Raw genomic sequence first — 19,589 nt, 5'->3', positions numbered from 1 at the left:
ATGGAGTTTCACTCTTGTTGCCCAGGCTGGAGTGCAATTGTGCGACCTTGGCTCACCATTATCTCTGCCTTCTGGGTTTAAGCGAGTCTCCTGCCTCAGCCTCCCAAGTAGCTTGGATTGCAAGCATGCACCACCACGCCTGGCTAATTTTGCATTTTTAGTAGGGATGGGATTTCTCCATGTTGGTCAGGCTGGTCTTGAATTCCCGACCTCAGGTGATCTGCCTGCCTCAGCCTCCCAAAGTGCTGGGATTACAGGTGTGAGCCACTGTGCTTGGCCTACCTATTCTTAAAGACAGTTTTAATCCATATCTCCATTTTTGCCCCTAATGAACTGTCATCATAAAGCTATGGATTTCTTCTTAGTAGGCATGAGTAAGTAGTTTGCTAAGACTCTTAATTTAACTGACAATTTCTGATCATTTCTAAGTTTTGTCAAATCTAAAAGAATACAACCCACCAGTATCTCTGGAGCGTTGCTGACTTATACCTACCTGCATTCCAAAGATGCAGGCAATTCGGATTGCACATCGGATGCCTTCCAAACACAAGGAGGCCACTTCAGTGTCGTCACAGTTCTGGAGTCCAATGCTGTAGGCTGCCAACAGTGGTGTCCACACCAGCTATTAAGGAAGGTAGGTTTCGGTAACATCCAGAGTTTTAGCGTGGAAAAAGCAGAATCAGCCTTAGCCATATTGGATACTCACTTTGAACATTGGCCGGACGTGGTCCAGGTGAGTGGCACTTGTAAATGGGGCTTTAGCATGGCTCACAGCCTCCATCAGAGCTTTGGCTGTTTTAGCCATTTGCTCCATCTCCAAATTGTACAGGAGCCGCCGCTGCTTTTCACTAGCCACATCTATAAAGTAAGAGCATGACAGGTGTGGCTAACAGTCACAGAGGGTTGGCTACATGCCATGTACTGTTTCAAAAGACGCACAATGTTTAACTCATAAATCCTCCCAACCATTCCATGAGTCTGTTACAAATATCATTACCATTTATAGATGGGAAAAATGAGGCAGAGGGGGTGAGTGACTTGCCCAGGGTCATACAATTACTAAGTAGAGAAGCTGGGACTTGATCTACAGCAGTGTGGCTCTAGAGCCTGCACTATACACTACAAACCTTTGCTGCTTCTCAAAGAAACTGACAGCTCCCCAGGCGCCATAACTAAGAGAATTCTAATCAAGGTGGGCACAATCACCACTGAATTAAAGCAAAGTTTTAAGGAACACTTTCTGGAGTAATTTAGTTATCAGATTACTACTTGTAAATTCCTTCTTGATCCTCATCAAAAACCTAGCAAGACAGTGACATCATAAAAGACCCAACATAATCACAATAATTAATTCAATCACATTTCCTATTCAGATATCTAGATATGCACATTAAATTTATCACCACAGTATCTAATCATGCATTCTGATACACTCCAAAATTATAATTAAAAAAATAATTTGCCATTAGACCTTACTCTGCTTTGTAGATTTGGTTGCAATGGTGTGCTCTTTTGTTTCTTTCATTGCAATTTTCTTGCCTTCTATCTCTTCATAGATGCTTGAGAGATACTCTTCTGGCAGATCTTTACTATCATTGATACCCCGATTCATTTTAATATACTGCTCTTTTGTCATTTTATTTTTTACCTGAAATTTAAAAAAAAATTACAAACCATTTTAAAAACATCCAACTGCCCAAGTAAAATCACTTTTAGCTACTACAACATGTAAATCATTGAAGTACTTTACCTGAGGACTGTGCAAGTCTGTAGTTAGCATAATAATTGAATATGCTAGGACATAAGCAGTGTCAGCACTAGCAAACAGAGTTTGCCTGGAGGAAAAAAATTCAAGATATCAACATTCATGGTAATGAGGTTTGGAAGGTACAATGCTAACAGAGACACACTTCACAAAAAAAGCAGCCAACTACTCCCCCGATTCCAAATGAGGCAGGAGTTTTCATGCTTTCATTATCAATGAACAAGACATAGCAACCCAAATTGTAGAAAAAGCTCATTAAGAATCTGTATCGGCCGGGCGTGGTGGCTCACGCCTGTAATCCCAGCACTTTGGGAGGCCTAGGCAGGCAGATAACGAGGTTAAGAGATCAAGACCATCCTGGCCATAGTGAAACCCTATCTCTACTAAAAATATAAAAAAATTAGCCAGGCATGGTGGCACGTGTCTGTGGTCCCGGCTACTCGGGAGGTTGAGGCGGAAGAATTGCTTGAACCCATGGGGTGAAGGTTGCAGTGAGCCGAGATTGCGCCACTGCACTCCAGTCTGGAGACAGAGCAAGACTCCGTCTCAAAAAAAAAAAAAAAAAAAAAGGTCTGTATCAGATTTTAGGCTTCTTTGGCCAGGTGTGGTGGCTCACACCTGTAATCTCAACACTTTGGGAGGTGGGTGGATCCTTGAGGTCAGGGGTTTGATAGCAGCCTGGCCAATATGGTGAAACTCTGTCTCTACTAAAAATACAAAAATTGGCTGGGCATGGTGGCAGCTGCCTGTAACCCCAGCTACTCGGGAGGCTGAGGCAGGAGAATCACCTGAACCCAGAAGGCGGAGGTTACGGTGAGCTGAGACTGCCAACTGCACTTCAGCCTGGGTGACAGAGCAAGATTCTGTCTCAAAATAAATAAATAAATAAAAATAAATGTAGGCTTCTTTGAATAAAGCAATTTCAAATAAATTTTTTTAAAAGACCCCAAGAAGCATCTGGGCAAAGACTAGGGCAAGGCAAGTGGGCAGGTCAGGAGACCTTACATTCAGTGCCGAACCCCAGAAAGGGCATCTCACTACATTTCGCACACTAACTGCCTTCCTTGACTGCTTCCCCCAACCCTGTCCTGTTCTGGAGAACATCTATTTCGTGCCATGAACCATGCTAGACATGACATAAAGATGACTAAAACTGCTGTTTAGCTGTTATTTATAGTCTATATTATCCATTAAAACATTTAGCAGTAGAAATACAAAGGAAAATATTTATGCTGTTCTAAACAATATGCTGGTGTAGTCTGACTTTTTTGCCTATGCTGGAACAGAAGGACAACATGTGGATGCACAGACTTTGAGGATATGAGGCTAAAGCTAGATACTGTCCTGTCCAAACTGGTCATAATAGGAAAAGTAGAAATTTTTTTTTTAATTGCATTTAAGGTTTTGGGGTACATGTGAAGAACATGCAAGACAGCTGCATAGGTACACATATGGCAGTGTGATTTGCTGCCTTCCTCCCCTTCACCTGTATCTGGCATTTCTCCCCATGCTATCTCTCCCAACTCCCCACCCCCTGCTGTCCCTCCCCTATTCCCCACAGCAGACCCCAGTGTGTAGTGCTCCCCTCCCTGTGTCCATGTTTTCTCATTGTTCAACACCCGCCTATGAGTGAGAACATGCAATATTTCATTTTCTGTTCTTGTTGATGTTCTCCAGGTTCATCCATGTCCCTATAAAGGACACGAACTCATCGTTTTTGATTGCTGCATAATATTCCATGGTGTATATGTGCCACATTTGCCCTGTCCAGTCTATCATCGATGGGCATTTGGGTTGATTCCAGGTCTTTGCTATTGTAAACAGTGCTGCAATGAACATTCGTGTGCATGTGTCCTTATATTAGAACGATTTATAATCCTTTGGATATATACCCAGTGATGGGATTGCTGGGTCAAATGGAATTTCTATTTCTAGGTCCTTGAGGAATTGCCACACTGTCTTCCACAATGGTTGAACTAATTTACAGGAAAAGTAGAAATGAAGAACACAACAAAAAGTCTTTTAATATGAGATGTAATTGGGTCACATATTAACTAACTGAGCAAAACAGACCAAGGTTTCCAGGTCCACATGGGAGGTACATTTAAAGTAAATAGCATCTAATTATGCCTTCAGAGAGAGATCTAATGTCTATTTGGTTAAAATGATCATATGATGCCTTTGCCAATCCTGCCGTCTCCTGGGGACAGCATACTATATGCTTGGAGGACTGGGACCAATTAATATGAAAACAAAGTTGACTTTAGAGGCAAACTGTTAATAAAATGTTTCAAGCAGCTGTGGTAGGTCACATCTGTAAATCCCCACTTTGGGAGACTGAGGCTAGGGGATCCCTTGAGGCTAGGAGTTCAAGACCAGACTGGGCAACATGGTGAAACTCCATCTCCACAGAAATATTATACAAAAGATTAGCCAGGCACAGTGACATGCACCTGTAGTCCCAGCAATTCAAGAGGCTGAGGTGAGGGGAGTGACTGAGCCAGGAAGATCCAGGCTGCAGTGATCTGTGATCATGCCACTGTATTCCAACCTGGGCTACAGAGCAAGACCCTGTCTCAAAAAAAATAAAAGTTTCTACTGAGCAATTTCTACATTATGGTCACAGTATATTCAGACATATTTCTAATTTAATGTTCAGTGGAGAGAACATCAACTTTTTTTTTTTTTTTTTTTTTAGATACAGTCTGCCTTTGTCGTCCAGGCTAGAGTACAGTGGCGCAATCTTGGCTCATTGTAGCCTCCGACTCCCAGGTTCAAGTGATTCTCCTGCCTCAGCCTTGGAGTAGCCGGGATTACCTGGCTAATTTTTTTGTATATTTGGTAGAGATGGGCTTTCACCACATTTGCCAGGCTGGTCTCAAACTCCTGACCTCAAGTGATCTGCCTGCCTTGGCCTCCCAAAGTGCTGGAATTACAGGTGAGAGCCATTCCGCCTGGCCCAAACATGATGAGCTTTTGAGTTAGGTAAATCCATATTCAACCCTGGTTCTGCTCCTTAGTAGCTGATTAATTCTGGACAGGTTGCTCAATCTCTCAGATTCTCAATTTCCTCATCTGTAAAACAGGGATACTATTCCCGGGCTTGCCATTTATTAAATGAAAACCCATGGCATGGCCCATACAAAAGAGATACTTAATAATGGTTTGTTCTCCTTCCTATTTCTACTTCTTACAAAATCACGAACTGCCCATCAAAAAAGGTCCCCAGATAAAATCGCGTACTTTGGTGGTTTTTATTAGCTATGCAGCCATTTCTGTAACCTGCTCATCAGTATATAATCAAAGAAAAACCAAAATCCTTGAGACTTACTCCATATATTAAATCAGGGGAACTGTTTTTGATTAGGGAAGAGGTGCCCAATTGTCTCCTCTCAACTTATGAAACTACTCTTTTACAGAAGTTAACAGCACAAAGCTAACAGCACAGGCTTTAGCTGTGTGATCTTGGGCAAGTTAATCTCTATGGTCCTCAATCTCTTTGTCTGTAGGATAGGGACATAAACAGATTATGTGAGGTCTTATGTGAAATAATCCCTTAGCACAGTGCCTGACACACAGTAAACAAAAGCTTTAGTTGCTTGGCACTGATACACAAAGATTAAACCCCAACCAAATTAAAATTAGTGTTCTGAGGCAGGCAAACAGATGATCTGGAAGGGACTCAAAATCGGTGCTCACCCTTGGTTGCACTCTATGTATCTCGCGGCAAACTTCTCCATTAATCGGTCAATCTTTTGGGCTTCCCCAGGTAGGCGGAAACCTTCTAGGAATGTCCGCAGAGCTGAGACAAATTCTTTTTCACAGAAGTCAAGCTGGTCCACATAGGCATACATCACCTCCTTGTTGAACCTTGCGCTATCGCCCAGAAAATCGCCTACTTGGGTCTGAAACATACACATTCACTTATATTTGGAAATTGTCAAATACGAACCCACAGCAAAAGCCAGCAGCCAAAGGGTGGAGTCAGAATAGCCTGGCCCTAACTGGCCAGAACAGGCTGAACTGCTTAAAAAGCTGGGAATTCCCTGATCTGCCCACCTACCCACCCCTTCCAAAAGCAGCCTGTCCTGCATGGATGAAGGAAGAGGAGGGGAGGCACAAGAGATGTAAAATGGAGAGAATGACAGGGTACGTTCAGGTTAGTTGCAGACAGGCAGCCAGAATAACTGTTTCTAGCATTCAAGGAACATTTCTAGCTCTGACACTCATCCAGCAAATACGCAGCCATCTGCTAGGAGGCTAGCTTATTCCCATCAAAGAGCTTTCTGCAACACTAGCCAAAGGGACAAGCAGGACTGTGGTAACCGAGGGGTGGACAACAGACAATGTACTCAGGGCCACCCAATCTCAAGGTGAAAACTGGTAAAGGCTCACAATCGCCTGATAGAACTCACATGCAAGTGCTACAACCCCAGCCTTACAGAATCCAGGCGCTCCTCCTGGTGCAGAAATTGGGCTATGTCTTCAACTGACGTTCCCAGCATGCCCTGCTCCTGGAGAAACTGGATCCCCCTCTTGGGTTTCTTGTTGAACCTGTTTCAAGCAGAGATGGGACACAAGCTGCTTATTTCAAAATCTGGAGGACAGCAAAAGCTGGTATTTGAGATAAATCATAATAGAATGCTAGGAACAAGTGATCACATAAAAGCCAGTAAGGTCACATCTGTCCTGGCAGCTTTTCCAAATTCCACCTTCAATTTCTGATCCAGCTATGTCTGGTCAGAGTCTGCTGGTTGTCACGTCGTATCCACGCTGCCCTTCTCCAATACCAATAGAACCCTAGGTGTTTAGTTGGGAACACAGCCATGTGGAATAAAAACATTTCCCTACCTCCCTTAAATAAAGGATGGCCACGTGATAAACTTCTAGCCAGTGAGATATGACCAGAAGTGGTGTGGGTACTTCTAGGAAGGATTCTTAAACAAAGCTGACTCAGGAAGGAAGTCTGCTCCTTTCTCTTTTTGTTCTTTCCCTCTTCTCCAGAATGTTTGTGGGATGACTGGTACTCTAGCAGTCATCTTATACCATGAAGCCACCCTCTCTGGCTAAATATGGTGAAGCAGACAGATAAAGGGAGCCTGGATCTCTGATGTTCTTAAGAGCAACCATAAGAGCCTTAGAACTGTCCGCTTTTGGATTTCCTTGAGCGAGAAATACATAGTTAAGCATGTTATTTTGTATTTGCTTTTTTTCCCCTTTCTCTACTTTTTCTTTTCTTTTCTTTTTTTTAAAGAGACAAGGTCTCACTGTGTTGCCCAGGCTGGTCTGGAACTCTAAGCGATCTTTCCTCCTTTGCCTACCTAAATGCTGGGATAACAGGCGTGAGCCACCATGCCCAGCCCATTTTGTATTTCTTGTTAAAGGAAGGCAAAGCTAACCAATGTGTATAGACGCAACTTATTATTTACCAGGCCTAAAGCTGGAGGGTGATATTCATGTGTAAGCACAAACTGGCAAGTGCCATGAAAGACATAAATGGGGCAAGGACAGAAATTAACTTGGGATCTGTTCAGATAGTACAGTTGCCAAAGGCTTCTTTGAGGAAGAGATGTTTTACCAAGTCTGTGGAATGAAAAAGAGCCAAGAGAATTTCAAGCAGAAGACACCACGATGAAAAGAGCTGGAGGTGTTCAAGGGACTGAAAATATATCATGTGACTTGGGGGAATTAGTAGGAGATCAGATCAGCAATTGAGGCCAGAGGCTGGGTCAGGCCATGGTGCAGAACAGAAAACCATTTAGGCAGGAGAGTCATAAGACTTGATTTATGTTTTTAAAAGATTGCTTTAGCTGCTGTGGGCAGAACACACTGGAGGGAGGTGGGGTGGTGAGGGTAGAAATAAGAATATCAAATTAATCAATTAATAGCTGAGTACTGTAACTTCAACTTTTAGAATAAGTTGAATTTACTAAGTTATCTAGCCATTCACAAGTTGGAATATGATATATGACTTTGTATATGCTGATGTGTGTAAAAGATTGGAAAGAAACACATGAAGATTTACCAATGATTGTGATGATGATGCTGTGGTTATATGGGAGAATGTCCTTTACTTTTCAGAGATTTGGCTGAGGTCTCATGTTGGCTACAAATTACTTTCAAATGGTTCAGAAAAATATACACATAAATAAAACAGACAAGACAAACAGTAATTTTTTGGCATGTTGAAATTTTCGTAATATATAGTTGGAAAAATATGCTACCAATAGTGAGTTCCTCAGGCAGTAATTTTATGAGTGATTTTTACATTCTTACTTTATACTTTTCCATATTTTTTTTTTTTTTGAGACGGAGTTTCACTGTTGTTACCCAGACTAGAGTGCAATGGCACAATCTCGGCTCATTGCAACCTCCGCCTTCTGGGTTCAAGCAATTCTCCTGCCTCAGCCTCCCGAGTAGCTGGAATTACAGGCGCGCACCACCATGCCCAGCTAATTTTTGTATTTTTAGTAGAGATGGGGTTTCACCTCGTTGACCAGGATGGTCTTGATCTCTTGACCTTGTGATCCACCCGCCTCGGCCTCCCAAAGTGCTGGGATTATAGGTGTGAACCACCGCACCCGGCCACTTTTCCGTATTTTCTAAATTGGTTTTATTATTTTCATTAGAAAAGGAAAAATAAATGCTGTATCAACCACACAAAGGTATTAAAAGTTTTCTCTCTCTGTGCATAGACATACACACATACTCATTCACTCACTGCCTGGCTCAATCAGGCTTGGCTACAAGTGCCAGCATTAGCCTTTTGTAAACAGGCATTTCCTTTTTAGAAATCAGTCCCAGGTTCCCAGAGAAAACATGGCTTTGCCAGAATCCCTGAGAGTGGAAGACCAGAACGGCAGCCACACTCACAGCTCGATGCCATGTTCGATGATTTCCTTTTGTTGCTTGATGACTTCAAACTGCTCAGGGTCGTCCTGAACGGTTGTCTGGGTCCCCGAGGACACTGTGGACTCCATGGATGTCACACTACACCGTCTTGCCATGTCAAGGCCTTTCCCATCCCCCATTTCCTGATCCGTGAGCCTCTCCTGACCTGCAGGGACACAAAAGCAAAGCAAATTAAATAAGCAGGTGGGACACAGACACAGCTAAGCAAGGTCTGGCGGCACAGCCCCTCTTTCCCAGATCTGTAATAGCAACAAGTCTATACTATAAGGAACATAAGCATGAAACCTTAGCATTACTCAGATACTTTACTTAAAAACTTATTTCTTCATGGAACTTGATGAGTGAATTCTAAAATTTACATGAAAGAGTAAAAAAGGCAAAAAGCAGTCAAGACAACTTAAGAACACTGAATAGGAGGACTTGCCCTATAAGGTACCAGAAACAAGTGTGGTATTGGTGTTAAAACAGATAAACAGAAAAGAACAGAAAATCCAGAAAGAAGGCCAGGCACAGTGGCTCACATCTGAAATCCCAGTGCTTTGGGAGGCTGAGGTGGGAGGATCACTTGGGTGGTAGGATCGCTTGAGCCCGGGAGTTTAAGGCTGCAGTGAGCTACAATCGCATCACTATACTCTGGTAATGGAAAAAGACCCTGTCTCTTAAAAAAAATTGAAATTGCACAAAGAGACTTATATACATAGGAAAATATGGTATATCATAAGGGTGAGGCTTTGAATCAGTGAGGGAATGAGCAACTACTAAAAAGGCACTGGAACAACTGGTTCTCTATCTGAAACAATGAAGTTCCAGCACAACTTCACACAACTCCAGATGCATTAAAAGCAGGACTTTCAAAATAATATAGGTATTTAGCAAACTGAAAAGTCTTTTTTAATTCTAAGACAGTTATACCAAGATAACTGTTCCCAGCAGTCATAGGAGCCTATTATGAATAGAGGTGGGTGTGGCAGCAATGCTCTCTTACCGAGACTGGTTTGGTGGTTGGGATTCACATAGAGGTCTTTGCTCCACTCCACCATGCACTTGAGAATGGACACGAGGCACTCCAGGCCTTTCTTCCTCAGGCTGAGCTCCTAAGGGAAAAAGTGACACAGGGTAGAGGGTTAACAGAAAAATGAAGACATCTACAAGGCTCTTTGGGAACCCTGTGAGGCTATGGGATAAATCACTGACAGTCAGTGCTATTAAGGATGAAACAAACCCAAGGCTAAGAAATGACAAGTATTAACGATACATTGCAAAAACCCTGGACATCTCTAAAGGTGTGCATTATAAACATCCCAGCAGCAAAAATATGGGATATGTGGTTTCCTAAAGTGAACAATGTTATTTGAATTTTTGAAGTTTTCATTCACTGCTTGTGTGATTTAAAGAAAAAAAAAAAAAAACTTAAAATTTTTAATTAAAAAAAATAATAACAAGGTATTGCCGGGCTCAGTGGCTCATGCCAGCACTTTGGGAAGCCAGTGCAGGTGGATAACCTGAGGTCAGAAGTTTGAGACCAGCCTGGACAACATGGTGAAACTGTATCCTACTAAAAACACAAAAATCAGCCGGCTATGGTGGCAAGCACTTGTAATCCCTGCCACTCAGGAGGTAGGAGAATCACTTGAACCCAGGAGGCGGAGGTTGCAGTGAGCCTAGATCACGCCACAGCACTCTAGCCTGGGTGACAGATGGGAGATTCTGTCTCAAAAAAAACAAAACCAAAGAGGTCTTAACTAGTAACTCTGAAAAAAGGAGAAAAGAACCTTGAATTATGTAGCAAGTAAGTAACTCTGGATACAATGTATCCCCTAAATACTACAAATACATTCCATTTTAAGGCTCACCCTTTAAGTAAATAAAAATGCTGATTTTCAAAAATAAATAGCATTCTTAAATAACAAGTTGAATATGAATATATCTAACAAAAATGAAGCTGGACATGGTGGCTCACACCTGTAATTCTAGCACTTTCCAAGGCTGAGAAGGGCGGATCACCAGGTAAGGAGTTCGAGACCAGCCTGGCCAACATAGTGAAACCCCATCTCCACTAAACATACAAAAAAGTTAGCTGTGTGTGGTGGTGTGTGCCTGTAATCCCAGCTACTTGAGAGGCTGGGGAAGGAGAATTGCTTGAACCCGGGAGGTGGAGGCTGCAGTGAGCCGAGATCATGCCATTGTACTCCAGCTCTGGGAGACAGAGCAAGACTCTGTCTTGGACAAAATTAAAAGAAAAAAGAAAAAAAATGCAAATATATTAGATTCAAGACAGCATCACAGGCAGCAAAGATCTCTGTGATGATTCTAATGACAATTATGACCATCTTTTAGGAAAAATGCCCATACACCAAAATCCTACACATAATTCCAGAGAGCTTGTAGACCCTCCAACCAGTTCATTCAGAAGCCTAGAGTTAAGCATCCTATTTTCTTTGTAGGTACTCTAAATAATAAGGCATTCTGCTTCTAGGCAATCTTCATTGCCTGTATTGCAGACTGGGATCCTGTTTTCCACACTATCTTTGGAAGGGTGACTGAATGAATTTGCTTCCAATGGGTCTCAGCTCAAAGGTCACCTTCTAAGGTGTTACCCTAAAGACCCCATTAAGAATTACAGCACCTCACCTCCAGCACCTCCTCTTCCATCCCTGTTTTAGTATTCTCTGAAGCCCTTATCATCATCTGAACTGACTTCTTTAATGTCATTTCATGATGGCAGGAATTGTGTGCATACATATGCATGTTTTGTTTACTATATCAAAGACAGTGCCTGTCATGTGGTGGCACTTAATAAATGTTAACTGGAATGAGTGAACTTTAATATAATTGAATGTCTGCAGTGTTTTTTACCTGTAGAGGTGTCATTCCCAGCTCATGTCCACTTCTTCCCTGAGCAATTTTGGATAAATCATTTACAAGGCGCTCGAAAATGTTAGCAGCATTTAAATCACAGTCGTAGTTGACATAAATATCCACAACACACTGGGCATCTTGGAAAATAACATATAAGTATCAGAAATTCTGATCAAATAGCAGTTATGTTTTCTTATCAAACAAGATCTGTTTACCAACAAATTTCCCCAGTGAACCACCAACCTCGTGGACACATCTCACTCAGGAAACACATGTTGGATGTACTAGGAAGCTAGCAGAGAGAAGGTTGTTTTCAGGCCTGCTTCTGAGCAAAATGAAATCTCAGGCAGTTCATTCCACCTGTCCAAGGCTCACTTTTCGCATCAAGGAAGGGGCTAACAACTACCTCTTAAAGTTGTGTCACTCTTAGAAAATTGCATTTGATGCCAGACAAGTAGGATGCTTACTTTAGGCCACATAATTGTATTGTGTAAGGTAAATCCACATGTACCATAGCACCCAATTGGTAGCACCAGTATCTCAAGTCCTGTGATTAAGAGGGCTCAGCTTGTAGGTAATGTGACCAAGTGTCCCAGTTTGACAGGATTAGGGCATTTCTGGGACCTGAGACTTTTAGTGCTAAAACGAGGAAGTCCTGGGCAAACCAGTCTGAGTTGGTCATCCTCTAAAAAAGAAGAGGTGGGGCTGGCTAGTCATTAGGTCAGAATTAGCCTTTAAAACTCTAAAAGGAGGGGTTAAAAGTCTTAATGTGAGCTTTGGCAAATTAAAGCATCAAAAGTGTTTATGAGTAAGTCCAGTGGATGAGTGTCCCCAGGTGAAAATACCTGCACAAATCCTTGTCAGAGTCTGAATGACCATCCATCTGTGCTCAAAAGAACTTGTTGATGTTTCTAAAATGTTCAGGAAAATTTCTTTGAAAAAGACCTATATGACATGAAGACAAAGGAGGATACTAATTAACAGTTTCAACCAGGGCTCAACACATCCAAAGTCTTCAGCAGCCAGGCCGATCCTGCAGTAAGTAAAATACCCTGGGCAGAAGGAAAAGAGTGGAGCGCCTGCCTAGCTGAGCGGCACTGTGACCCTGGCCTTGATGGGGATGGCTGGCTGGGGGGTGGGGGCCATCAGGGGATCTGCCAAGTGGAAATGCAGGACCCATGTTGTGACTTTTTGGAGAGAAACCAGAAATCTGGATTTTCATGTAAAATAGGATTTCTCAATTTGGCAACTAATCTAAATGATTTCAAACAATTTATAGACCAAACAGACATATTTAGGGGTTGAGCATCTCCTTTGGTTAAAATGAAAGGCACACAAGATCTGGGGGCAATAACTTTTTATAAAAAGATATTATCTTACTCATTCAAAAAGTTCTGATTTACTGAGGTGCCAGCTGATGCATATGCCATTCACAACCCTCCCTGCCCCTGCCCACCCCTGAGTTCAGGGATGGTAAGATATGAAACACTTTCATGAACTATTTTCCTAATGCCTACAGTAATATTAGCAGCATTCTCAATATTGAGTATTATTATTAATGACTAATAATAATAGTAAATAATCAAATGAAAAAAGTTTGGAGTCCGTACCTCTATCTGCATTTTCAAGTGCATTTTAAAGTTTGAAAGAAGAGTAAGAAAAATGGCAAGAGAGAGCTCAAAGACATCAGGCACTGAAGAGACGCCGTTTTTGGACAAGGCCACACAGAGATATTGCTTGATTGCATTGATGAACATCTCATGAGTCCTGAACACAGGGCCAGCATTTTGCAACACAGAGAGAAGCAGCTGCAGGGAAACCACCTTGGAACGTAGCTCATGGGATCTGGCAAAGAAAATGAAAAACCACAACAGTACTAAAAGATAAAATGTCAAACAGTATGTTTCTTGAGAAGGCCTTGCTCCTCTACCAATGAGCAAAATTTTCTGAGAAGCCAGTGAGTTAAGAATTAATAGCACCTAAATGTCAGGAGAACAAGGGCAGATGGCATGAGGTGGGTCCTTCTGGAACTGCAGGCCCTTTGAGAACAAGAGCTGCCAACTCCTTTTTGTCCCTCTCCATCTCAAAGTAGAGAATACAGCAGGAGCAAAGTTAAGTGTCAACTGACTCTGGAGAGCAAGTTGTGCAACTGCACTGATGGAACCAAGACTTTTTATCACTTGCGGGAGGCTAAGTCACCTGGCTCACCCTATCTTCACACACCATGAAAATGGTGCTCTTTATCACCTACCTCACAACCCTCCCTCCCTGCTGCCCATCCCTGAGTTCAGGAATGGTAAGAAATGGTAAATTTTCATGAACTATTTTCTTAACATTTATTTTTATTTTTTAAAATTTATTGTTTGAGACAGTCTTGCTCTGTCACCCAGGCTACAGCTCAGTGGCAAGATCTTGGCTTACCGCAACCTCTGCCTCCTGGGTTCAAGTGATTTTCTTGCCTTAGCCTCCCAAGTGGCTGGGATTACAGGCATGCACCACCACACCCGGCTAATTTTTGTATTTTTTGTAGAGATGGGGTTTTGTCTTGTTGGCCAGGCTGGTCTCGAACTCCTGGCCTCATATGAGCCACCCGCCTCGGTCTCCCAGAATGCTGGGATTACAGGTGTGAGCCACCGCACCTGGCCTATTTTCCTAATACTATGATAGCATTAGCAGCATTCTCGATAGATGAGTTGAGGATTATTAATGACTAATGACAAGAACAATAGTGACAATTTATAAAGTACAAGGCCCCATGCTCAGGACAACACTGATATTTCATTTCATCAATCTTGTAAGATGATTTTCCATTATTTCCATTTTTCAGATGAGGCTTGGTAAGTCACATAGCCAAGGAACTGCTCTCAAGTGGAGGAGCCAAGATCTAAATGCAGCCCTTTCTGGCTCTGAAACCTTTGCTTTCCTCACTCCACAGTGCTGACATCCTTGTAGTAGTTTGTTTAGTGCAAAGAAATGTTTGGTTTCCCTGTGTCAAATCTGAGGCTTACATCTGTATTGATGAAGCAGAGGTTTCCAAACAGAACAGGGAACTGAGGTTTGCAGGCATCCTGTCCTCCCTATTCTATATCACGAGATTCAATTCACTAGCTAGTAAAAACGTGTTTTCTATATGTTCAACGAACAGACTGTTTTTCACATTCCCATGCCAAAAAAAGCGAAACTGAGCAAAATCTTGGTTGGTGGGGATAGTGAGACAATTCAGTATGAAAGGACTGTAGAGACTGCATGAGTCTGAACAGTTGTAAAACCATTCCTGCCCTTACACCGACAAAGAGACACGACACTGGGACTTCTTGGAACAAAGGGAATGTGAAACACAGTACCATGTGCTACTGGATGATTGGGTTTAAGATGGCCAAGAACTGACGTCTGCTTACTTTGGGTCTGGAGGGCCTTCACCAAGGGGTTTCATGGACAGCTTGCACAGGGAGCGGAACACAAGGAAGGCATCCTTCTGCAGAACATGGGAGAACCTGGCAGCCACTTGATGTCCTTGTGCATCAGATTCCTAGGATTAGAAACAAACATCGGCAGGGTGTGGTGGCATGTATCTGTAGTCCCAGCTATTCAGGAGGCTGAGGTGGGAGGATCCACTGAGCCCAGGAGGTCAAGGCTGCAGTAAGCCATGATGGCACCGCTGCACTCCAGTCTGGGCAACACAGTGAGATCATATCTCAAAAAATAAAAAGGGAGGGGGGAAAAACAAAAGCATAACTCTTATAAAAAATAAGAAATGTAATCATCTCATGGAAATTCAAATTCTTCTATTTATTTAGCAGGGAGATGAGGTATGTGGGGGAGGGGAAGATAGGACAAAACAGGAGCTATGGAGGAATCATCACAGCAATTCTACAACCTTGTTCCTTGTTCTTCAGAGTTGGTGTGGGTGGTTTAAAATGAAAAATAATAAAAAGTTAAGCTGTAAAAAAAAAAAAACACACAGGCAATTATATTAGCTCGGGGAAGAGAGGTATGTCTAAGAATATTATTGTAGGCCAGCTGCAATGGCTCATGCCTGTAATCCCAACACTTTGGGAGGCCAAGGCGGGCGGATCACAAGGTCAGGAGTTCGAGACCAGTCTGGCCAACATAGTGAAACCCCATCTCTACTAAAAATACAAAAAATTAGCCGGGTGTAGTGGCACACACCTGTAACCCCAGCTACTCAGCAGGCTGGGGAAGGAGAATTGCTTGAACCCAAGAGGCAGAGGTTGCAGTGAGCTGAGATTGTACCACTGCACTCCAGCCCGGGCAACAGTGTGAGACTTTGTCTCAAAAAAAAAACAAAAAACAAAAATAAAAATAAAAAAATAAATAAAAAGCAGGTTGCAACACTGGATACATACTGTATTATTCTATTTAAGTGGAAAAATGTGTGAGATGCAGAAAAATCTAGAAGGATATAAGTGAGATGTTAACAAGGGTAATCTCTGGGTTATCAATGACTTTCCCATACATACTGACTTCTCACTATAGAGAAGGAAAAACAAGTAACTATATATTTTATTTTTCCATAATGAATTATACTATTTTGAGAGAGAAGAAAAGTGGCAGGAATTTAAGTATTTAAAGGTCTGAGTAAACAGGATTTAATAATGATGTTATATACCATGCAACATTAGCACCTTCCAAGAACTGAATGTGCTAAAACAATATCAGCCCAGGACTGTGTGACTAATAAATGAATACGGCTTATTTTACTTGCTTCTTTTGAGAAAAGATTTAATTCTGCATCTTTTGAAAAAGAAAAAATGGCAATGAGTCCACACAGGATATCACCAACATACCAGATTATCTGCTGATGACAAAGACTGCCTGTCATCTGCTATCCCGTTGGTCTGTGAGTTTTCATCTATTCCTGGAGGAATAGCACATTCCTGGCACTCCAGTTCACCTAGAACTCTCTGAGGTTCTGTCAGACCATGCTTTTCCGCTGCTTCTTAAAACACAAGTACAAAGTCATAGCCAAATTAGTACTGTACTTACCCCAAAAGGTTGCCTAACACCAGAAAGAAGTTATTTGTGTAACCTCCCAGCTGTTGCTTTTCCCCCTTTTCCTGTGCCACCAGCCCATGACTGACATAATCCTGGAAAAGGCATGGCCAAAGTGATGCTTAAGCTTCACAAGTTATCTGTTATCCACAGCCCCACTGCCAGGGCCACAACAATATACAATTCTCTTCAGGTCAATGGTGACTCCAGAATTGTGGAATGCAGCTGTCCTGCCCACCCATCCCCATTCATTTTTGAAAAAGATTAGAAGCAGCTAAACCTGAAAAGTATAGATTTTTTAAAAGTACCATTAATAAAAGAATTAGAGAAGAGCCAGTTATGACAGAAAACCTTAGTCACAGAGAAAAAATGTAAACCTGGGCTTCCTGGCAGCCATGTGAAAAAGGGAAAGAATTAAAGAATGAAATAGATTTCATCATTCAACAAAGGAAAGCATATCTGATGATCGGCAGAGCAATGAAACTCTAAGAAAAATTTATAATGTGGTTCTTTATATACAAAAGGGACATGAAACAACTTAATGAGAACAATTTTCAGTAACAGCTTTTACAAAACATATTTCATTCAACAAATATTAAGTGCCTATTATGTGCCAGGCTCTGCAGTAGTGGCTTGAGGGCACAAAGTAAATAAGACAAACATTCATTATGTGATGACTTCTTGTATAGACCCCAGAAACAAACCTAAAGGTATGAAAGAAAATATTTCTATTTTACAGGCATTCTGTAAGAAGTAACAATACAATATGTATACAGCTTTGTGGTACCTTGACAAAAAGATAGGGCTTAGAAAAGTAGCTTTTAAATCTTGACCTCTGTAAGAAATTAATTTTTGAAATTATATCCCAGTACAGACACATGCACATAAACTGAAACACATTTAATGAAACAATACTTAACGTTATATGTGATGCAGTCAGATAATTTGTACTCTATATATCATTTTAGTCCCTTTCATTAAAAAAAATGCTGATTATAACCAACTAACATCTTGATGTCTGGACCAATTAATGGTTTATTGGCACTGGAACCAAGTGTTCAGCATACAGCCACTGACCTGAGATTTTAGGCAGAAACAAAGAAAAAAACATCATCTAATAGTCATTCTGAGCTATACAAGTTTAATTCCACTGAAACTATACCATGAGGCAGTTATGAATGAAGCCTAACTAACTAAAGCTTCCCTGTACACCTGGTACCTGTTGACATGTGGACTGTCCCCTTGACACAACAATGGCTGGCCATGAAAACTCAGCTGCAATGGACATGGATCTCAGGGCTCATGGCCTACTCCTAGAAAAACCTGGATACCCCCTAATCTATAAGGCAGATGGAATGGCCCTCTAGGTCTCTATGTGGAGCATCTAAGCCTAATACTGTCAGACTATGTTTCTCAAACTCAACCCAAATGAGAATAAAATGAGTCAGTAAAAACAAGTCATTTTTGAATCCCATATAAAAGATGGGCATACGTGGGAAGATTCAGTTTCCATGAGCTCCACAAGTTCTTGGGGCAGGGAAGTCAGGAAACTTCACACTATAATATTTTGCTGAGGACTTTTTGGAGGAATGAGAGAAGAGGAAAGGCTAGGTTGTCCTTGGTTTTTACCTTTAACAGCAGAGGTGACTACATCTTCCAAGATATCCTTCACCACCTCCTGGGCTCCATCATCAGTCCCTATACACACACCCAAATACAAAACACACATAAGCATTTCCAGGAAAAACAAAGAAAGACAGGGAAGGAGATTACGGAGAGATGCATTTCAGAAGGCAAGGGTACAAACAAGTTCTCCCAAAGGCCAAATCTGATTGTGCCAATGGAGGACAATTGCCTTGAAATCAGGAAACTTAGGCAGCATCTGTTCTGCTTTTGAGGTTCCCTTTGTGGAGCACTAAAATCCCACTGGCTTGTACGCTCTTCCTTCCTAAGTCCCAGTGGCTTGGCCCAGGGCCCTTCCCACCACTCCCAACTTGGAGGCAGGAGCTCGATTTTAATCAGCCTAGGGTTCCTGGCAGAACAAAAGATGGAGCTTCCTCTTGTGCCTTAGCCTCAGGGCCCAACGACTTGCCTTCTGCTGCTTCGCCTTCCCACACTGGAAACCCAGAATTTGGCATGAGATTTCCAATGTGATAGTTGAGGATTTACTAAACTTTTATGAAATTATTCTGTAAAATGTTAACATTTAAGCAGAAGAGGTTCAGTATCTCTCTCTTTTTTTTTTTTTTCAGAATACTAGTTCTGGGAAAGAGTTTATATAAAGTAAACAGCTCTTGGCTAGATGTTCAGAAGTAAACATCACTCTTCTTTTTTTTTTGTTTAAAGACAGGGTTTTGCTCTTGTCTAGGCTGGAGTGCAATGGCACCATCCTAGCTCACTGCAACTTCTGCCTCCTTGGCTCAAGCAAGCAATCCTCCTGCCCCATCATGCCCGGCTAACTTTTGTAGTTTTAGTAGAGATAAAGTTTCACTATGCTGCCTAGGCTGGTCTTAAATTCCTGAGTTCAAGTGATCCACCCACCATGGCCTCCCAAAGTGCTGGGATTACGAGCATGAGCCACTGCACCTGGCCTAGCATTACTCATTTATAAAACATCATTTTGACCAAAAAAGGCAATCACCTTAAAAAAGCAAAACCAAAATAACCCTCTGACTACGTATTAATGAGGATTTTCAACCCAACCACCATTTTTATGAGTTCTATGCTTGATATATAAGGTCCTGGAGGGCAGTGCTAAGTATTTTCATTTCCATTGAGCACTTAATACCCTGGAACTATCTACATGGCAAAGTAAATTTGTGTGGAAAATATTGATGTTACAAATTTTTCCTAGGAGGCAAAGGGTACTTGAAATTAGAAAACCCCAGAAACAGTCACAATCTGCTAAACTCACTTCTTCATCTAAAAAGGATGATTTAGACTGTATCACTGTTACTCAAACTTCATCATTCTCAAACCACCTTCATAATTTTTGCCACATTCATGCACCACTATATTATTATATATTATTACGTATTTT

The 19,589-nt window shown here is 41.8% G+C and overlaps 1 protein-coding gene across 4 annotated transcripts in view; it reads right to left on the bottom strand.

The window, feature by feature from the left end:
* ARFGEF2 (ARF guanine nucleotide exchange factor 2) overlaps positions 1-19,589 on the bottom strand; it is a 105,091-nt gene that overhangs the window by 49,314 nt on the left and 36,188 nt on the right. For 2 of the 4 annotated variants that reach the window (XM_035298863.3, XM_035298865.3), the window contains 14 exons: positions 18,179-18,247; positions 16,345-16,496; positions 14,935-15,065; positions 13,147-13,381; positions 12,382-12,481; positions 11,534-11,673; positions 9,663-9,771; positions 8,639-8,822; positions 6,208-6,319; positions 5,465-5,670; positions 1,751-1,835; positions 1,477-1,648; positions 707-858; positions 494-622 (listed from right to left, as the gene is read on the bottom strand). In XM_035298863.3, coding sequence (XP_035154754.1) covers positions 494-622; positions 707-858; positions 1,477-1,648; positions 1,751-1,835; positions 5,465-5,670; positions 6,208-6,319; positions 8,639-8,822; positions 9,663-9,771; positions 11,534-11,673; positions 12,382-12,481; positions 13,147-13,381; positions 14,935-15,065; positions 16,345-16,496; positions 18,179-18,247 — 1,976 coding nt within the window. The remainder of the gene's footprint in view (positions 1-493; positions 623-706; positions 859-1,476; positions 1,649-1,750; positions 1,836-5,464; positions 5,671-6,207; positions 6,320-8,638; positions 8,823-9,662; positions 9,772-11,533; positions 11,674-12,381; positions 12,482-13,146; positions 13,382-14,934; positions 15,066-16,344; positions 16,497-18,178; positions 18,248-19,589) is intronic. The other 2 variants (XM_035298864.3, XM_078371904.1) reach the window with 1 other exon arrangement.

This window comes from Callithrix jacchus, chromosome 5 (assembly GCF_049354715.1).
Source record: "Callithrix jacchus isolate 240 chromosome 5, calJac240_pri, whole genome shotgun sequence".
NCBI lineage: Eukaryota > Metazoa > Chordata > Mammalia > Primates > Cebidae > Callithrix > Callithrix jacchus.
Note: the sequence above shows the minus strand (reverse complement) of the source record. Positions and strands in the feature narration are given on the sequence as shown.